The following is an 18,895-nucleotide window of genomic DNA, read 5'->3' on the forward strand; positions in this document are numbered from 1 at the left end:
CAGAGAAGCCTCCTACCCCCAACACGAAGTGACTTCCCATCCAACAGCCAGCACCAACTAGTCAGCCATGTGGGTGAGGCATTTTGGGTATGTATGCCAACTGTGACTTATGCCATGGAGTAGAGATGTGTCTTCCCTGTTGAGCCATGTTCAAATTGTAGATTTATGAGAGAGAAAAATAATACTGTGTTTTATGCCACTAGATTTTGTGGCTATTTCTTTCACAGCAATTGATACCTGGATATCCCATCCTACAGTGTTAACCCAAGGAAAGGGATTTGAAACAAGAATTTAATTCAGGGAATTGTTTTCACAGGTGGTAGAGGAGCCAAGACATCAATAAGGGAAAGTGAAGCAGCCCAAAGGATAACAATAGCAGGAAGTGACTACTATGGCCAGGACTTGAATATAAAAAGGAAATAGTGATAGGAACAAAGTTCAGAGGCTGAAGTAGAGTGGAAGCTGGAACCAAGTCAGGCCTGTGTAGAAGGAGCTGAAGACAAAGTCACTGTTGGATATTCACCAGAGGCAAAGCTGGAAAGAAACGTTGGCTTTGCTCCTACTCCCACTCCGTCTCCCATTAGTGATGGCCGTACCAGCCAAGGTCAGCTGACACGGGAACCTGGGAGGTGAGCCTGCAGGTCAGTCTCCCAGGATTTCTTAGGTATGACATCAAAGAATGATCCACAAAAGAAAAAAAATGATAAATTGGACTTAATAAAAGTTAGAAACTTCTGCTCTTCAAATGACACTGTTAAGAGAGTGAAGACAAACCCCAGAAAATGTTTGTAAATCTCATATCCGATAAAGAACATACATCCAGAGTATTAGAAAACTCTAAAAACTCAGTAATAAGAAAACAACCCACCCAATTTTAAAGCCACAAGACTTGAACAGAGACTTCAAAAAAGAAAATACACAGATAACAAGCACTCGAAAAGATGCTCAGCCTCATTAGTTATTAGGGAATTGCAAATTACAACCACAATGAGATACCATACATACCTATCAGATTGGCTAAAAGTATTAAGACTGATCATACCAAGTGTAGATGAGGATGTAGAGCAATTGGAAGTCTCATACACTTTGGTGGAAATGTAAAATGGTACAATTACCTTGGAAACAGCTTAATACAGTAAACATATATCTTCTATATGACCCAGCTATTTTCTCACCCATGTATTTACCCAAGAGAAATTTAATATATGTATGTATGTCCATACCAAGACTTGTACACAGACGATCCTAACATTTGTATTTTTAATAAACAAAAACAGGAAAATGGCTACTGTTTTAAACCACTGGGCTCTGGGGTGGTTTGTTACATAGTGATAGTTAACTGAAACACTCAACTAACTTCTAGTAATTTTTTGTATCTTTGCATAGCTCACACTCAACCTAGCTCTAGCCACTCATCTCCTACTTTTCCTTATTCAGTCTGCCCCAAACGTGCCAACTTTGCAGCAGCTCTTCCAACACGGACTTTGCCCTTGCTGTCCCTCTTGCTTTGTTTTTTCTTTAAATACTAGTGTGACTTTATTTCAGTCACATCTAGTTTTTGTTGTCTACTTGTTATTACTTCCCCACTTGAATGTAAGATCCAGGTGGGTAGAAACTTTATGTTTTGCTCACTTCCTGGCACCTAGAACTGAGCTTGGCCCACAGCAGATACTCAATATATGTTTACTGAGTGAATGAATGATTGTCTCAGCTTTCTAAGAGCTTTCCTGATCCTACTAGACTTGGTTAGGTTCTCATATTACAGTTTTCTATCTTCATGTATCACTAATTACCTAATAACTATCCCTTCTACACTGTAAACTGCAAAAAAGGTAGGATTCATATGTATCTTGAATATTGTTATGTACCCAGAGCCTAGCAGTGCTGGACACATGGAGCTCTGTAAGCTCTGAATGAATGAATCATGCGTAACCCTGATAATTGGTTCCTTGTCTTAAGTTATTATCATATTTTGGTTGGCTGAGATTTGCTAATTCAAAATTCAGTTTTTCAGTCACACTAGCCATATTTAAAGTGCTCAATAGCCACAACTGTTTTGCATGGCACATAAACAGATCATTTCTGCCATTGCAGAAATTTCTATGGAGCAGTGCTGGACTGGAGATTCTGTTGAAAAAGAGGGCAATCCTCATGTCAGTCTACCTTCTGGAAAAGTCCTAGGAGGGATATAAAGGAAGAATGACAATTGTGTATTGACAAATTGACATTTATTTTAAAAAACATTAAGTATCTACTGCTGAACATAGGGTAAAAAGCAGAGTGTGCTTTGGGAGTACAGAAAAAAAGTTAAAAGGATTTCAGAAGACAGAGGATTAACTGTTACAGGAGAGATTCATCATGGTTTCCTAACTCTGTAGAAACTTTTTTTTTAGTTTTACTTCCTCAGGGCTCTCACTGCCATTTGTATAGATTTGTAATAGAGCAAAGTGGCAAATACAACCTGAATTTTGTGGTGTCAAGATAGTCCTAGGTTAAAATCTTTGCTCTCACTAGTTGTGTATATATAGTAGAGTCTCAGCTTCCTCACCTGTAAATGGGGGATACTAATTCTTACTTCCTGGGGTTGTTTTGAGGATTAAGTCTAGTATTGTGCTTGCACATAGTAGATTCTCAGTAAATATTTTCCTCTTTTGTCAGTGGAATGGCTCCATTACCCAGTTTTGAGCATAAGGGTGCCATACTTAGGGGGCCTTGAAAAGTGGTTGCTCAGTTAAATTTCATAGATGTCATACCTTTGGGAAAAGCAGAACAATTAAAAACAGTGAGAGGTTGCTTTGCGTAAGTTTTCTCATGTAACTTTCTCCATGGGTAAATTGGGTGGAATGTGTCAATTTCTTAATGCTCACCGATGGTGGTGACAACTGAGGCTATCTGAATTGCCATTGCTGGAACTGGAGCTCTTAGTGGATAGGGGGCTCTCTGATGCCCAACCAGAGGGTACACATCTGTGGTTGTCCAGTGTGGTGCAGGCTCTGGAATCAGACTGCCCTGGATTTAAAACCCCAAGTGTATACTTTTGTAGCTATGTGATCTTCTCCTCACGGGCCTTATAAAAGCAGAGTAATAATAGTACTTACCTCACAGGGTTGTTAGGAGTATAAATGACCTAATATTAACAAAGTACTGAAACGGGTCAGCACTGTGTGTCAAATAATAAATACTTAAAATTGGGGATAACGTTACAGCTTGATAAGAGGGTTAAATAAGGATATATGACAGCAACTGCATGACAAGGGCGTAATAAATATTAGCTATTTTTATGCCTACAAATTGTCTCAAAGGTGAAGCTGTTAAGAGAGAGGGTGGGGTGGTTTGCAGGCTGATGCTCTGTGACATCCAAGGAGAGGGGATGCACGGCCCAGCCTCCGTCTGCAACAAGAATTCAACCAGGTAAGAACAGCGGACAACCACAAATAGCTCCAGGAGTCTCTGGAGCAGAACTTAGCTGTTTAAGAATTGACAGTTCTTATCAAGCCGGCGCTTGGCAAGAAACTTCAGTATCTCCGTCTGAGCCTGAGGGATGGGTTCCCGGCCTGGGGTCCCAGTGTCCTGGGCTTACAGAGTCGCAACGAGACAGCGGCCGGGACAGCCCAGAGCCCGGTTGAGGAACCCGCCTGGAGAAGCCTCCTCGGCTCCCGGGTCCGGATGCCTTGGTGCACCACGTGACGCAAGTCCCGTCCCACGTGACTCTGGCCCAGTGCTCGCGGCCCCGCCCCGTTCAGCGGCTCGCGCCGCTTCCGGTAGGGGCGGAAAGCGGAAGTGTGGGAGGGTCTTCGGGGCGGGCTCGGGGAGGTCCCGGGGGAGATGGGGCAGTGAGCGGGTCTGGGCGGCTGCCCGCAGCGACATGGATACGGTCCAGCTGAGGAACCCGCCTCGCCGGTGAGGGGCCACCGGCCGAGGGGAAGGGGGTTGGGCGGGAAAGGCGGGAATGGGAGGAGGGAAGACAGCCGTGTGCGAGCCCCCAGGGGGATGGACCAGCGGGGCGAGGCGACCAGGCTGACGGGGCACCTGCGAGTGCCCCCGCGCCTGGCGGGTGGGCGTCCGGCAGAGGGGAGCATGGGCCTGGGGGATAAACGTGGGGCTGGTTAGGGAGAGCCCGTGCCGTGGGGGGACATCCTGGCGGAAGGGGGGAACCGATGAACGGAGCAGCTGCTGAGGAACGTGGGGACAAGTTAGAAGAGCACCTGCTGAGACCGGGGGCCCTCCGGGGGAAGGCTCTCAAAGGGACTCACTGAGGTAGGCGGCACCCTGCAACGGGATGAGTCCCTGCGAGGAGTCTGTCCAAGGGGTAGGTGGGGAACAAGCAGAGAGGAAGGCTGGTGGACTTGAGGGAAGGGTTTCTCACCTGAGGGGTGCAGTGGGGAGAATCTCTTGAGTGGAAGAGCTTTGCCCCAAGGCTGAAGTTGTGCCAGGAAAGGTTGAAGGTTCAGCAGGAGAGGGCTTCGTGGAGGATGGCATGTACGAAGATGTTCTTGGTAGTGTCCCCACTCAAGGATGATGCTGGCGTCTTTCATTCCTGATGTGGAGTGCCTCCCTAATTTTCCTCATGTCCTTCTCTGCTCTTGAAAGCTGACATTGGAAGGTAGATAAGAAATGAAGATATTTTCAAGATGGGCAAACTGAGACCCAGAAGTTGAGATACGGTCTTGTGTGTTTCCTTCTTTGCTCTAGGTCTGGGTCACTGGACCCAGCTAAACTGTGACCTTTCCAGGCCTTTATTGTTTTGTTGAGCATCAGCTGCAGATCCTGCTGCTACCTGGAATGTTTTTTTTTTAAGTCTAGATCAAGGAGGTTGCTGATCGTAGGAGGTGTGGAACTGCTGGGCTGGTTGCAGTTGTATCACTGCTTTACTCTAGTGGTCTTATGTCACTCTGCCACATCTGGAAAAAAACAGACAGTAGAGAGAGTAATGCTTCTCTGAGATGCAGTGCAGTTAGCTTGTTTCACCCAGACCTCTGACTTCCTGCAGCAGAATGAGCTCTAAAGTAGGAAGTGTTCAGTGTGTGGGAGTGCAGGGTAATGGAGAGGGGAAGGGAAGGGATGGATAGCCTGGGTTGCACACTTGGAGTTTGTTTGAAGTGCACAGACATTGCAAAGGCAAATATCTGGTTAGGGTGGGTTCATAATTCATCCTACTATGGTGTGCTAAGACTGAAATAATGATTATTACACTTGTACAGCACTTCCTGGGTGCCAGACACTATTATCGGTGCTTTTCATGTCTCCTGTTGAGCTGTATGAAAGTGCTGGTATTTGACCATTTTTGACCTATAAAATGATAATTTTGAATGGCTCAAATGAATATTGACTCATTTGATCCAAACAGCAATTCTGTGAGGTGGTTATCTCTCTCTCTGTCTCTCTATTTTACAGGTGATAAAGTAAAGGCATAGAGAGGTTAGTGATTTGCTGGAGGTCCAACAGTAAGTGGCAGAGCTGAGATTTTAAATCCAGGCAGTTTGATCCAAAGTTCATGCTCTTAACTGCCTCCCTCTGATGCCTCTCTGGAAGTAACCCTGTTTCACAGGGCCTTGTGTATGTTAGAAGATTTTACTATAGCACCATAGTGATCCAGTTATAAGTGTACATTGGTTGGTTATATTTATTTATGAAATATGTTCATTTTTCTCTGGGGCTTTGTTTAATTGAAAAGGATTAGTAATCTGAGTTTTGTTTATTCCTTTGCCTTGTGTTGTATAATCTTGGGCAGAAGAGTAAGCTTTTTTTGCTCTTTGGCATACTTATTCCTGTACCTTTCGGATTTAAAAAAATGTATTAAATATGCAGGAGAGAAGCATTGCAGAGGTGAAATATTAAATGGCTGGTGCTTTCCTGCTCATCCTAACTAGGGACTGCCTGATTTGCTGCAGATTAAGTTTATTATCCTTTGTATTAGTTTGTTAGGACTGCCATGTCAATTTCAAAGACTGGGTCACTGAAACAATAAAAATTAATTTTCTCATGGTTCTGGATGCTGGAAGTCTGAGATCAAGGTGTCAGCGGCGCTATTTCTTCAGAGGCCTCTCTCCTTGGCGTGTAGATTGCTGTCTCCTTCCCAAGTCTTCACATGGTCTTCTCTCTGTACCTGTCTGTGTCCCATCTCGTCTTACAAGAACACCAGTCATATTGGATTAGGGCCACATGTAGGACTTCACGTTACTTTACCTCTTTAGAGGCCCTGTCTCCAAATGCAGTCACATTTGGAGGTACTGGGAATTAGGACTGCAACATAGGAATTTTAGCTGGACAGGGGCTGGGGGACACATTAATTTTATCATTTAAAAAACTTAATCAACTTATGTATTTGTTGTAACCCATGTCAAATTCTTTGTGGAAAGAGGGATAGGCATGCATAAATAAAATGAACCTTATAAGAATTCAAAGATGGGAGAAAGAGGTTTGAGAATTAGCCAAACCTGTGAGTAAATACATCATAAACACTAATTTGCATTTGGAAAGATCCAAGTGTTTCTTCAGAGATTCAGATGGCATGTGTTTACAGCAAGGAATAGCAATCCCAATGAAGGAAACGATCTCTCTGTTCATGAGTTTGACATTTGTGTGTGACTAAGTGAAGGATGATAGATTAAAGTCAATGGCTTAAGTAGGAATTCATGATTTAAAAAATGAGTTGCCATTAAGCAGTAGTGTGGTGGAAGATGTAGAGTACATTTCTGGAATGCTGGCCATCCACGTGGCCATCTGACTTAAGAGGGGACCATCCACCCCACGGAATAGGCCAGGCATATTCATTTATGAGCAAGCAATGAAACTACCTAGGACCTGGGGAACGTCCCCTCTGAGAGAGCTAAATTGTCAGAGTCAGCTGTTTCGGTTATAGTGCTGCTTCCAAGAAGACTCATGGTATAAAATGTTATTAAGTCATTCATCAAAAGCTTTTCCACTAGAAATCTTATTTGTTGATAATCCAGTAATACTTTTTATGGCGAAATTCTGTTTTATTTTGAAAACTTGCAGAGATCACTGGTAAAGGTTTATGATTCCCATCATTACATTCATTAATCCATTAGCAAATATTTATTGATCACCTCTGGATTATCAGGCACCAGAGATACAAAGGTCCCTTAATACCAGACCAAAACTAAAAAACCACTTGGATTCTTTTAAAGAAGCATCTGAGCAGTCATACAAAGTTTGTCTATTATCAGAGGCCTGCAGCTGTCTCTGACATGGCAATGGCAGTTTCCTTTGTTATGCTGGGGTCTCTGTAGTAATTGGAAAAGTGTTTTGCCTTTTGTGTAAACCACAGAGTCAACACACATTTGATCTTCCTTTATATAAACTGTTTATAGAACTTTAATTACACTTGAGAAGTGAGGTATTGTCCATTGTTTATAGTTATGAATTCAGTGCTTCTAACTTCTGAGTTCATAGAAATTTCACCTCTGAAATTTAAGGGGAGTTTCACTTCAGCCCTTTTTGTTTTGAAACTGGGAGTGTTTATGATGTCACTGGAATTTAATTTTTAGGACCTTTTCATTTTTAAAGGTCAGTGTGGTTATTTCATTAGTTTTCAAGTCATGGCAAGCAAGCATTGACGTGAAGCAGTTCTCCATTTCTCTAGCATGTAATTTGGTACATTTCTCTAATGTAGTACTGATAAAATTCTATATGATTGTCCTTTTGAGATCAGTGTTTATTGGTAGATACACTTGATGTGTTTGAGAGTTTTTTTTTTTGTCTTCTGGTTTTGCTATTTCCTCTAGAAAGGTACATATTTGTGCATGTGTCTTTATAAGTTCAAGTTTTTTATTGTAAAAATTGGCCTTGTTTTTAGTTTAAACCTTTTTCTTTACAAAGAAATCTCCAGTGTGACTACCGTATTTCACCATTTCCTGAGCTCTCTTTTCTTTGTTGTCCTTTTGTAGTTTCAGGAAGCCATGTGTGGAAGATACATACACACATATTTCTTTGCAAGCTCCTTCCTTAAGCCCATTGATTTTCAGAGGTCTCAATGTTTTAAAAAAATATTGTTATTTATAACCTCCCATGTTTGTTACGGTTGTTGAGCATAGTCAGAAAAATCTGAATTATCTGGAATTTGTAAGCAGCCATATATCTGATTTTAGGACTAGTCAAAGGTACATGACTGCTCATGGGAGAGGCTTCGTGAGACTGAAATTCCCAGCTGCCTAGTTATTTTTCACTTTCAATCATGTCTAAGTGTATACTTTATACTTTCTGTTTCTGTGTTACCTATAGAATCCATGTGTTTTCACAAAATTACCCAAATCTTGCTTTTGGGGAGCAAAATGTCGTCTATGTCTTCCTTGGCCTCCTTTCTTAAGACTGTGTTCCAATTCATAGTTAACCTTACATTAAACATCTTTTCTGAGGAGATTTTTATGCCATTTTAATTCTTGGAATCTCCAGATTTAAATGGATTTTAAAGGCTATATCTAATCTAATTCTTGAGTCCACTTTATAGCATTTCAGTCACATGATGATAGTCTGTTTAAATTCTCTGGTGATGGGGAGCTACGGACTTCTTAGGGCACTCTAAACCATTTTAGAATAACTTATGTTAGAAAATTCTTATACCTGTTGAACTGAAGTCTGTCTTGGTAGCAATTTACCCTGTGGTCCTGATTTTGCTCATCAAGGTGACCCAGGACCCCTATAATACTTCCATAGAACAGTCCTACAGCATCCCGTAAAAGTCTCCTAGCTTGCCATTGGTGTTGTTTACTAGTAAAGACTTTGTAGAGAAATTTCTAAGGTGCTAAATAAATAGTGTATTTTGTGGTCTAGTTGCTACCAAGCAAACAGTATTTCATGGTTTTATTTCTTCATTCACAGGCAGCTGAAAAAGTTGGATGAAGATAGTTTAACTAAGCAACCAGAAGAAGTGTTTGATGTCTTAGAGAAACTTGGAGAAGGGTGAGTGTACAGAATATAGAGGTAGACCAGTAGGATTCAGTCTTTTCTTTCCCACAAACCAGAAGGATATGAACCTTTGTCCTGGCAGTAATTCACAGACCTAAGGAGAAGAATGGCAAATGTTGCATGTTGGCACTATTCTGGGTGGGGTGGGAGGTAAATTTATAGCTTGATATGCCCTTTCCCTTTTCCCCCTAATAACTATTAGAGACAGATTTGGTGATTCCTGGTCTTTGTAACACCAAGGACATCTGTTGTTTTCTCTCTTGTAGAATCCATGGATTATATGATTTTATTTATTTAACAGATAGCACTAATTGGTTTATACTTCATTAAACATTTTTATTAATCAGCCATTTTTATGCACTGTCATAGTTTCTGATCAATAGGCAATAACTGTTGCTTCAATAAAAAAACAATACAATTCAACATTTTAATTAGTGCAGCTTTGTCTAATATAGGAAGTGAACCAAGGACTGTCACTACTTCCACAGTTTCCTAAGAGATCCCAAATCCTGGGCTGGGAACCAGGGGAGTTCTTGAGACACAGGAGTTGTGAATAAGTTTATAAAACACTGGTGAAATGGTATTTAACCATGGAGAGTGGCCGTCATTGATTTTCATGATACAGTAAAGGCTGCAGCATAACTTTTTGTACTTTTCCATATCCTTTTAATTTAAATCCTTTGTGTTTATTTCTTTTTCTGTAATGACCAGGGCATTAAAATATTAGGGATTTTGTTGTTAGTTTTTGAATAGGTAACCAATATGTATGACAGAGTTCAAAAAGCATTAAAGTGTCCATAATGAAAAAAATCTGCCCCTTACCTCTGTCTCTTAGCTACTCAGAAGCAACCAGTGTAGCAGTTTTTTGTGTATCCTTCAGAGTTGGCTTATGCATATGCAAGCAAATAAATTGTGTGTGTGTGTGTGTGTGTGTGTTTAGTCTCTTCGTAGTACTAGTTCAAGAGAAAACCTGAAACACTAACTTTTAAAAATGTCTATTGTCTAATTACTATATGTCTTTAAAATCAGGCTTCTGTGTTGTTGGATTACTGTGGGGTTTAGTGTTATTTATGTCTAATGTAGATCAACTATAATGTTAAACCCAATCCTGGATTATATGGAATAGATTTTCGTGGATCACCTCCCTTGTAAAAAACATTAGTCATCGTCTTTTTGTAAGTTGGAAAAGTACAGTTTGGAATCAAGCAAGAAATCAAGCAGAGAAGGGAAGTAAAAGATGACACCAGCTGTGCTGCTAAAGGACAAGTGTGAGATGAATCCGAGGCTGCAAGTTGGCTTGGCATCATCAAAGGTATGGAAAATAACAGTCCCTCTCCGTCTCTTGTCTGCCATTTTCAGCTTAGGCTTGGTATTCTTGCTATTTTCCTCAAGGAAATGAGCTTATGACCTTTAATCTAACAGTGCTCACAAGTTAGCTTTGAATAAGATAAAGAGTGGTAGGCATAGTTGGCTATGTAACTAACTGGTTTATTTCATTTTTAGTAAAAGTGTGTTATAGTAGTAAGAACAGACTCTGAAGTCAGATAGACATGCATTGAAATCCTTCTTCTACTGTTTATTAATGATAATAAGCAAGCAAGCTTGAGCAAATTGCTTAATATTTTGAAGCTTCACAAGCCTCAGCTATAAAGTGGGCATATTACTGTCCCCCGCATAGGATTATATCAAGTATCACATGAGATAATGGGAGAAAAGTACTTAGCACTTGTTACATAGTAGGTGCCCGGTAAATGTCAACTATTATTATATTTTTAAGTGTATCAGCTGAAGCATTTTTCAGACCTTATCATGTCAAATCAATGTTAAATATTAAGTCTTCAAGTAGGTGTTCTTGAAAGGAGCTCTGTTTGGGTTGGCCGGGTTTGGGGAATGTTGTAAGAAAACTAGACAGAGAATATATCAGGAATATAATGTAAGGAAAAACTAAGCTAATTATGATTATTTTAAATTGTGTTTTAGATCTACTGATGTCTCCATCAAGGAACTTGGAAATTTCCCTATAAAGATGTCACCAGGGAGAAAACAAAGCTTCAGATCTTTCTAATTATCACCATATTGTTCTTTTAAATGATACAGTAGATTTTTGGATTTCTATCATGGCTGAATGAACTGAGCTTCATTTAACAAGCAACATCCTGAAGGAAAACCTTCACTGCACTTACTTTCTAAACACAAGCTGCCGTGCCATCTTTAAATTATTTTGGAAAATGAATGGATTGTGAACTTTCACTGACTTATGCCTTGTGACATGAGCTCTTGCTGAGAGACTGTATTGGATTCTGGAAGTTGCAGTCATTCTGTGTTTTGCACAAATTTTTTGGATCTGTGGCAGAGTAGAACCAGAGCTCTAGACCAGGATGAGTGGCCCACACTTGGGAAGTGTTTTGAATTAGAGCCTGGCACCTTTTTTCCTTCTGTTATACTTAAAGTCTCACACATTGACTCATTTAAGTTTTTTATCAGTGCATAATGACAAAACATCTTGTCCATGGTTTCATAGCTAGTGACTAGTATCATTAAGACTTGTACCTGGTAAATATGGCTCCAGATACTGTCTTACTTTTATTTTGCTGCATTGATCCTTGCCTTGTATGCCTTGGATGAAACAACTACTTTCACTTTCTTTGTTCTCTGCCAGTTAAAATTCGAATCACTGCAGTATTCATTGTAGGGTATCAGGTCTTAAGGGGCTTGCCCATAATTGCTAAAACCTTCTAAATCCTCTTCAGACTACTGTAAGTGCCGTATGTAGAATCATGAATCTTAATTGTTCATATGAGCTAGTGGAGTTTTCTTTACTATCACGATAGCATAGGGAAACAGAGAGAGTGCTCTGGTCAAGATTGTCAAGATTTCTGAGTGAGTACATACAGAGACCTTTCCTTTCCATGCAAGTATATAAGAATAATGAATGAAAATTAATTTTTTAAATATAAGGACACATAGCCAGCTGTCAACTAGGAATAGAAAGGGTATCTGTAATAGTAAGAGGAGGGTAAAGCAGGCACTGTCCTTGTTGGGAGATCACAGGTGGCTTCCAACATGAAATTGTAAGCTGGGACGAGACTCCCCATCTGTGAACTAAGACTGAAGTAAATTTGCCTGATCTCTACTAGGAAGTATCATTTGCCTGTGGCCTGGGGAAAAAGCCAGAGGTACTATTATGACAATAAGAACTCGGCCTGCACTGCATTTGCATATGGTATCTTGAGGGGCAAAAACCCCAAACTCCTAATCCAAGACCTGATTAAATTGTACAGCTTAGATCATTGGGCTGAGGGAACCATGAAACCATCATGACATCACAAAATGCTTATTAAGTTGAGCATTGTATAGAGGAAAATCATTTATTATAAAAGGAAACACATAAAAGAATCCACTGGCTTGTGGTTATCAGCAGACCTAACAAATGGGAGAATCCACATCCAAGGAAATAGAATAATGGAGCAGTCCAAAAAGAGACTTAACGTGTTTGTCTATGATTTTCAAAAAGGTAAAAGGAGAGAATAACATCCTGAAAATAAGGTGACAAGCTTATTAACATGAACAGTTAGCCCCATGAAAAAAAAAGTTGAGAATCTTGACAGTGGAAATTGATTTTAAAAGCCCAGTAAATTGGATAAAGAGTAAACTATGCAAGCTGAAAATAATTTGTGAACTGAAAGATAGAAATGAGACCGATCGCAAAATGCAGGACAGAAAAAGTGTTAGAAACCAAGAAGACAACATGGATTGAGGAGGTCCAATAGGAATTCGAGGAGATATTAAAAGAAATAGAGGGGCAGTAAAGAGAATGCTGAGTATTTTCCACACTTGTGCCTTCAGATTGAAGAAGCTTATGAAGTGCCAAGTAGAGTGACTGCTACTTACAGTAAAATTGTACAGTGTTAAGGATAAAGAGGAAATCTTTAAAGCTACAAAAGGAGAAAGTACCTATGAAAAATTATAATCTGATGATAGCTGGCTTCTCAGCAACAATAGAAACTGGAAAACAGTAGAAGTGCTGAGGGAAAGCTATGGTCAAAGAATTCTATATCCCACAAAACGCACTCCAAAAGTAAAGGTGAAATAAAGACATTGTCACACATATAGGACTTAGTGTATCAGGAATAATTTTGGATGAAAGTAGCAGAATACCTAGCTAACATTTGTTAACCAATAAGGTTGTTTAATAACTAAATGATAATAAATCTGGGGGTGAAAGATTCTAGAGTGGTTAATTGGCTTGATAATGGTTTAGCATTTGTGTGATTCTCATAGTCGCAAGATGGCTGCATTAGTTTCAAGCGTGATGCCTTACATGACAGTAACCAAAGCAGGAAAGGAAGTGCAGGTGAAAATGGGCCTTCTTCTGTGCTTCTCTTATCAGGGAAGAGAGTCCCAGGAACCCTTCAGCAGAATTCTCCTCAAACATAATTGGCCAGAACTAGATCATATGTTTGCTGCTAGTTAAGTCGCTGACAAAGGGAATAGGAATACAGTGACTAGTGTGAACCACCATGATTTATTCCCTGGAATTAAGAATTTGTCACCTAACAAGTCAGGATTATTTTAGCAAGGAAGAAGGACAGTGGTTGGGTCTCCCATGTGGTCAGCAGTTGTCTTTCTCTGGCAAAGAAAAAAGTTGTATGTAACATTTAAGGATCATGATACTAGTTTTGCTAATATAAGGATGGGAGTTTTTTATGTGCTCTGTATAGACTTAAAAAAATTTTTTTTTGTTGCTTTCACATTGAAACAATTTTTTTACTTAAGGTATTATTGATATACTCTTATGAAGGTTTCACATGAAAAAACAATGTGGATACTACATTTACCCATATTATCAAGTCCCCACCCACACCCCATTGCAGTCACTGTCCATCAGCATAGTAAGATGCCACAGATTCACTATTTGCCTTTAAACTGAAACAATTTTTGAGCATCATTTTGGCAGCTAGAACACTGAGCTGCTTTGATATATTAGGTGGCACTGTTATTTTGATCTCTCTTCACCAAGAAAATATGAAGAAACAGGCATGTTTGGGAAAGAAGAAAGGCAGTTTACTTATTATTATTTCACTGACAGATATCCAGGTTTCCAGTGAAAATGTAAAATAATGATGATATCTCATTTGACCATCACTATTGTCTTGTAAACAATTGTACATTTTATGGATTGTCATTTTATTCATATTGTCATTTACAATATTACATATTGTCATTTTAGATGAGAAAATTGAGGCACAAGGTTAACAATATGTCTATAAAAGACAGCTAATATGTACTGATGGCAGGACTCAAATCCCAGGTCTAAATCTAATGTTCTTTTAGCTCCCAAATTGAATGGATCATAAGCTTCGTATTTATTTGATAATATGTTCTTAAGGAGAGCTGCAGTAAAAGGCAAAAAGGATTTGTATGTGTTCTGTTCATGTGACATTAGTATTTGAAGATTCTTAGATTTTTAGTTTCCATAATTTTTTAAGTATTGCAGTAAGAGGAACAAGGACAGAAAGAACTCATGTTACTAGAGTGAACACAGGAAAACAAAGACCTCTCCTTCCACAATATGCCCCAGGGTAGATGTGGAGAGACCATAGGCTTTGTATTCAGACATGCCTGGATTCAGATCCTAGACTGATCACTTATTTATCACTTATGTGACCTTGGGCAAGTCGTGTAACCTCTCTGAGCCTTTTCACATTTACCTGTAAAACAGGGATGATGACCTTGTCTTCATTGTTTTTTAGTAAGATGAACTGAGATGATACAGTTTCTAGCAGACATCAGGCATGCAATGCATGGTAGCTACTCTAATAATTATTATTTAATACTAATGCATTCAGTAAAGTTTTAATGTGAAGTTTTTAAGATGCCATTTTGTGGTAGTTGTCTTAATGACCAGTCTCTTTTCCAAAGTACCTTAGCTCTCTCAGGCTTGCCATTGTGGCTAGTATATATGTATTAAGCACTTAGGGATATAAATTAAAACTGAGTTGCTTGTGTTTTGCCACTTTTTATCTCTTGGTTTGCTTTGACTTTATAGCTGTTCTCCTTCCCCCAATTACAGGTCCTATGGCAGCGTATACAAAGCTATTCATAAAGAGACTGGTCAGATTGTTGCTATTAAACAAGTTCCTGTGGAATCAGACCTGCAGGAGATAATCAAAGAAATCTCCATCATGCAGCAATGTGACAGGTAAAGGCATGTGGTGTGTTTTCAAGAACATGGTTTTGGATTTGCTCTTATTATTTAGTTTGATACCTGGAGATCTAAGTTTACTTGGATATTTTGAAGAAGGGAGAGTTTACTGAAATGTCCTTTTCAGAAAAGAAAATATGTGAAAATGTGTGTGTTTTAGTAGCTGAACTTTTATGGTTTCTATGTTTGCATAGGGTTTTGTTTATTTTTCACTAAGTCTTTTTCAAAACTAGGAAGAAGAGCCAGAAAGGCAGAAGGTAATGCTAGCTTTTTTTTTTTTTCGCTGATAATGATCTCTTTTACTTGCTGATAAGACATTTCTGCAGAGACAACTATGAAGAAATCACTCAAATACTTTTAGTTCTAGAAACCTTAGAATATCAGATCTGTAAAGAAGATATTTATTTATGTTCTACTGTTCTTTCACATTTAAAAAGTATTATTCACTAAGTATAGTTAAGAATTTTATTTTTGAGGAACTAAGATTTGTCAAGTACTGTACGCAGGAAGTCAGGCCAACAGGCAACCGCAGAAAAGCACGTGGTTAGCTCTGAAATTCCGTGACAACGGGGTGGGTCCCTGTGACGAAGCAGGCGTCCTCAGTACCACTCAGATTTGAGAGAAACACAGCTCTAGAGAGCTGGAAGGAGAATGAAAAAGCGTTGCACTTGAGGCTGCATCCATTCCACTGAAGCTCTTGGTCAGCAGATCCATTTAGCACCTCCTCTTCATAAAGCTTCAACATTAAGGCAGGTGGGGCTGCCTACTCAGAAATATTCCCAGGAGCCCTGAAGTCTCAGGGGCTTGTCAATGCAGCCATTTCTCTTCTCCCTCCCTCCCTTTCTTATATTATTTATACTTTTGTGGTTACTTTCTACTAGACAAAACCCCCCATATTTCTCGAATGGATTGACCAGAATAAGGTAGTAGTTTTACTTTTTCTCCTCAGTAAGGTACATTATGGAAGCTCTTTCCAGTTGACAGATTGGGACCTTGCCACTTTTAAGAGACTATACAAAAGCTGTGTTCCAGGGTGTGCAAATTAGTGTGTCTCTAATTAAAAGGAGAGTTATTTTGAAGAGCCCACTCTGTGCTAAGCACTGTAAGGAATAAAAGAAATGGAGATCAGAGTTCTTGTCCTCTGGGCGTTTATAGACTGACTGGACAAGCCAAGCAGATACATGGACAGGGAAGTCTAGCTGACAGTATAAGATAAAATAGAATGCATTCCAACGGTAAGTACCTGACAGTAATTGCCTCAGAGAGACAGTAAATACTATAGGAATTTAGGTAAGGGCGAGCAGATGTGATAATCTATATCTTAAGAGGCTTATTCATACATTTCTTTATTGGTACTGTGTGGGGGTGGGGTGGGGGGTGGGGGTGGGTGGGTGCTGTGTGTGTGTTTTCCTGCTGTCCTTGTCATAAGCATGTTTCCCAAGGATGAAGGGGAATTTGAAATTCTGAGAGTTAATGAGGCTTAGTTGGTTTTACCATCTTTAGTTATTGTGTGACATTATTTAGCACTGATGACCATCTAGCCATTTAAAGCTGGTAGCTCTCAGAGGGCGAATTATTTCATTGTAATGGGATGTTTGATTTTTCTCTGAAATTTCTCGTTTGGTAATTCCAGGTCTGATCTTGAATTTATTTTCTTCACTGTAGGTTATAGTGTGATTTTTCTTCTCTTTTCTTATTACAAAGTACATGTGACTTCTTGGGAAAATGAAAATAAAAAGAAAATAAAATCACTTTCCCTTTGGAGAAGTAATCATTGTTAAAAACTGCTTGGTACATATATTGTTCCATATCTCTTTTTGGAGTTTTACTACACTTAGTGTTGTGTAACCTGTGCTTTTTTTTCTTCCTTTTCTTGGGGAGATAAACAACATACCTTCTCATGTTGTCAAATATTCTTCGTAACATTTTCCATGGAATCGTGGTTATTCCAGGATATAGATAAATCATTATTTCTAAACTCCCTACTGTTGGACATTTAGATGGTATCTAAATTTTCACTGTTACAAATAACACAATGAGGGTAACTACTACTTCCTTTTGAATATTTGTAGTTCTTCTTTTAGGTTGAACTGTAGACCGAGAAATGCTAGGTTAAAAACCCACACATGTTTTGTGCTTTTGTTATGTACTGCCCTCCAGAAAAGTTACATTATATTACTTTCTTATCAGGAAGGTGTTCATTTTAACCTTGAATATGCATAATTGATCTTTTGAGCTGTGAAATTAATTTTCATGCGTTTAACAGCATGAATTAATAGAGATGTTTGAAGGCTGTTCAACTAATTTGTATTGTCTCTCACTCTAGCCCTCATGTAGTCAAATATTATGGCAGTTATTTTAAGAACACAGACTTGTGGATTGTTATGGAGTACTGTGGGGCTGGTTCTGTGTCTGATATCATCCGGTTACGAAATAAAACGGTAAGTTTACCTTCTAGAACAATGCAGGTAGCTAGTTATTGTGTCTTCTTCTTTTCTCTGGCCTTTTTTCATTGTGCACTTTACTAAATATCTAGAGATATGACTGTCAGATTTCCCCTTTTCTATTGTTCTTTCCCCTCTCTGCTTTTTGATGTCTCCTAAAAATGACAGTTTTGACACCAACCTAATCCAGTGAAATCTGGCATGCTTTGCTTATTTCTTACTGGGAAAAAAAATGACTGCCAAAACTTGGTTAAACAATGAATTTTAACTGTTTAAATTTGGATTTTTTTCTTCTACCCACCATGTTCATAGACTATGCTCCTTTACATCCTATTAATCAGCGAATAATGTCTGAGAGATTCTTTGCTCTTCCTGTGATTGCTGCGATAAAAGCTTGGAGTCATGGGTTCTAATTCAGATTCAGTTGCTAAGACTCTTTGCTTACTTATTCAGCAAATATCTCTACAACACTGTTCTAGGCCCTAGGGATCCAGTGGTAAATAAAGCAGCTACAATGTTCTTATGGTAGGACATTTCCTAGCAGGGCAACAAAAAGCCAATTAGTGGTAACTAGAGAAGAAACCCAGATAGTGATTAATTACTATGAAGGAAATGAGTGAGGATCAGTGTAGAGAGTGCTGAGTGGGCTACCTGGGGATAGATGGTTGAGAAAGGTCACTCTGGGAGGTGACATTTGAAAGTTGAATGACGAGACTTTAAGACTTGTAAAAGAACATTCTAGGTAGGGGAATGGCCAGTGCAAAGACCCTGAGGCTAGAATGAATTTGGCATGTTTGAGTGCTAGAAAGAAGACCGCTGTGACTAGAGGGGACTAGGTAGGGGAAGGAGATGAGGTGAGATAGGTGCGCAGGGCTAGGTTGTGTTTGGTATCATAGGCCTGATAGTAAAGTTGAATTTATTCCAAGTACAATAGGAAATCATTGCTGGTTCTAAGCAAGTGAGTGAACAATCTGACTTATGTTTTAAAAACATAACTATGGTTTCTGCATGGACTGTGATTGGATGTGTAGAAGCAGGGGAGATCTTAGCATGTAGGTTTTTTTTGTGGTTTTGTTTTAATAAAAATAGGAATAGTAATACCTATATTAAGTATTTTCATGATCATGAAAATTAATTTAAATATGTGAAAGTGCTTTGTAAATAGTGAGGTGTTTTACAGATTGTAAGGTGGGACTATTTTAAAACTTAGTTATTACTCTTTTTATCCATACATACTAATATATCCTTTTCTTATTTCACATTGTTTAGAGTTCGTGTGTTTGTCTAGTCATACAGCAAGTTCTTAAGCTAGGAATAA

The 18,895-nt window shown here is 39.2% G+C and overlaps 1 protein-coding gene across 1 annotated transcript in view; it reads left to right on the forward strand.

Annotated features, from left to right (window-relative positions):
- The first annotated feature begins 3,756 nt into the window (after positions 1-3,756).
- STK4 (serine/threonine kinase 4) overlaps positions 3,757-18,895 on the forward strand; it is an 89,367-nt gene continuing 74,228 nt past the window's right edge. The window contains exons 1-4 of the mRNA XM_036902179.2: positions 3,757-3,900; positions 8,842-8,922; positions 15,002-15,130; positions 17,460-17,574. Of these exons, the coding sequence (XP_036758074.1) occupies positions 3,866-3,900; positions 8,842-8,922; positions 15,002-15,130; positions 17,460-17,574 (360 nt within the window). The 5' untranslated portion in view covers positions 3,757-3,865. The remainder of the gene's footprint in view (positions 3,901-8,841; positions 8,923-15,001; positions 15,131-17,459; positions 17,575-18,895) is intronic.

Source organism: Manis pentadactyla, chromosome 5, assembly GCF_030020395.1.
Source record: "Manis pentadactyla isolate mManPen7 chromosome 5, mManPen7.hap1, whole genome shotgun sequence".
In the NCBI taxonomy this organism is placed as follows: domain Eukaryota; kingdom Metazoa; phylum Chordata; class Mammalia; order Pholidota; family Manidae; genus Manis; species Manis pentadactyla.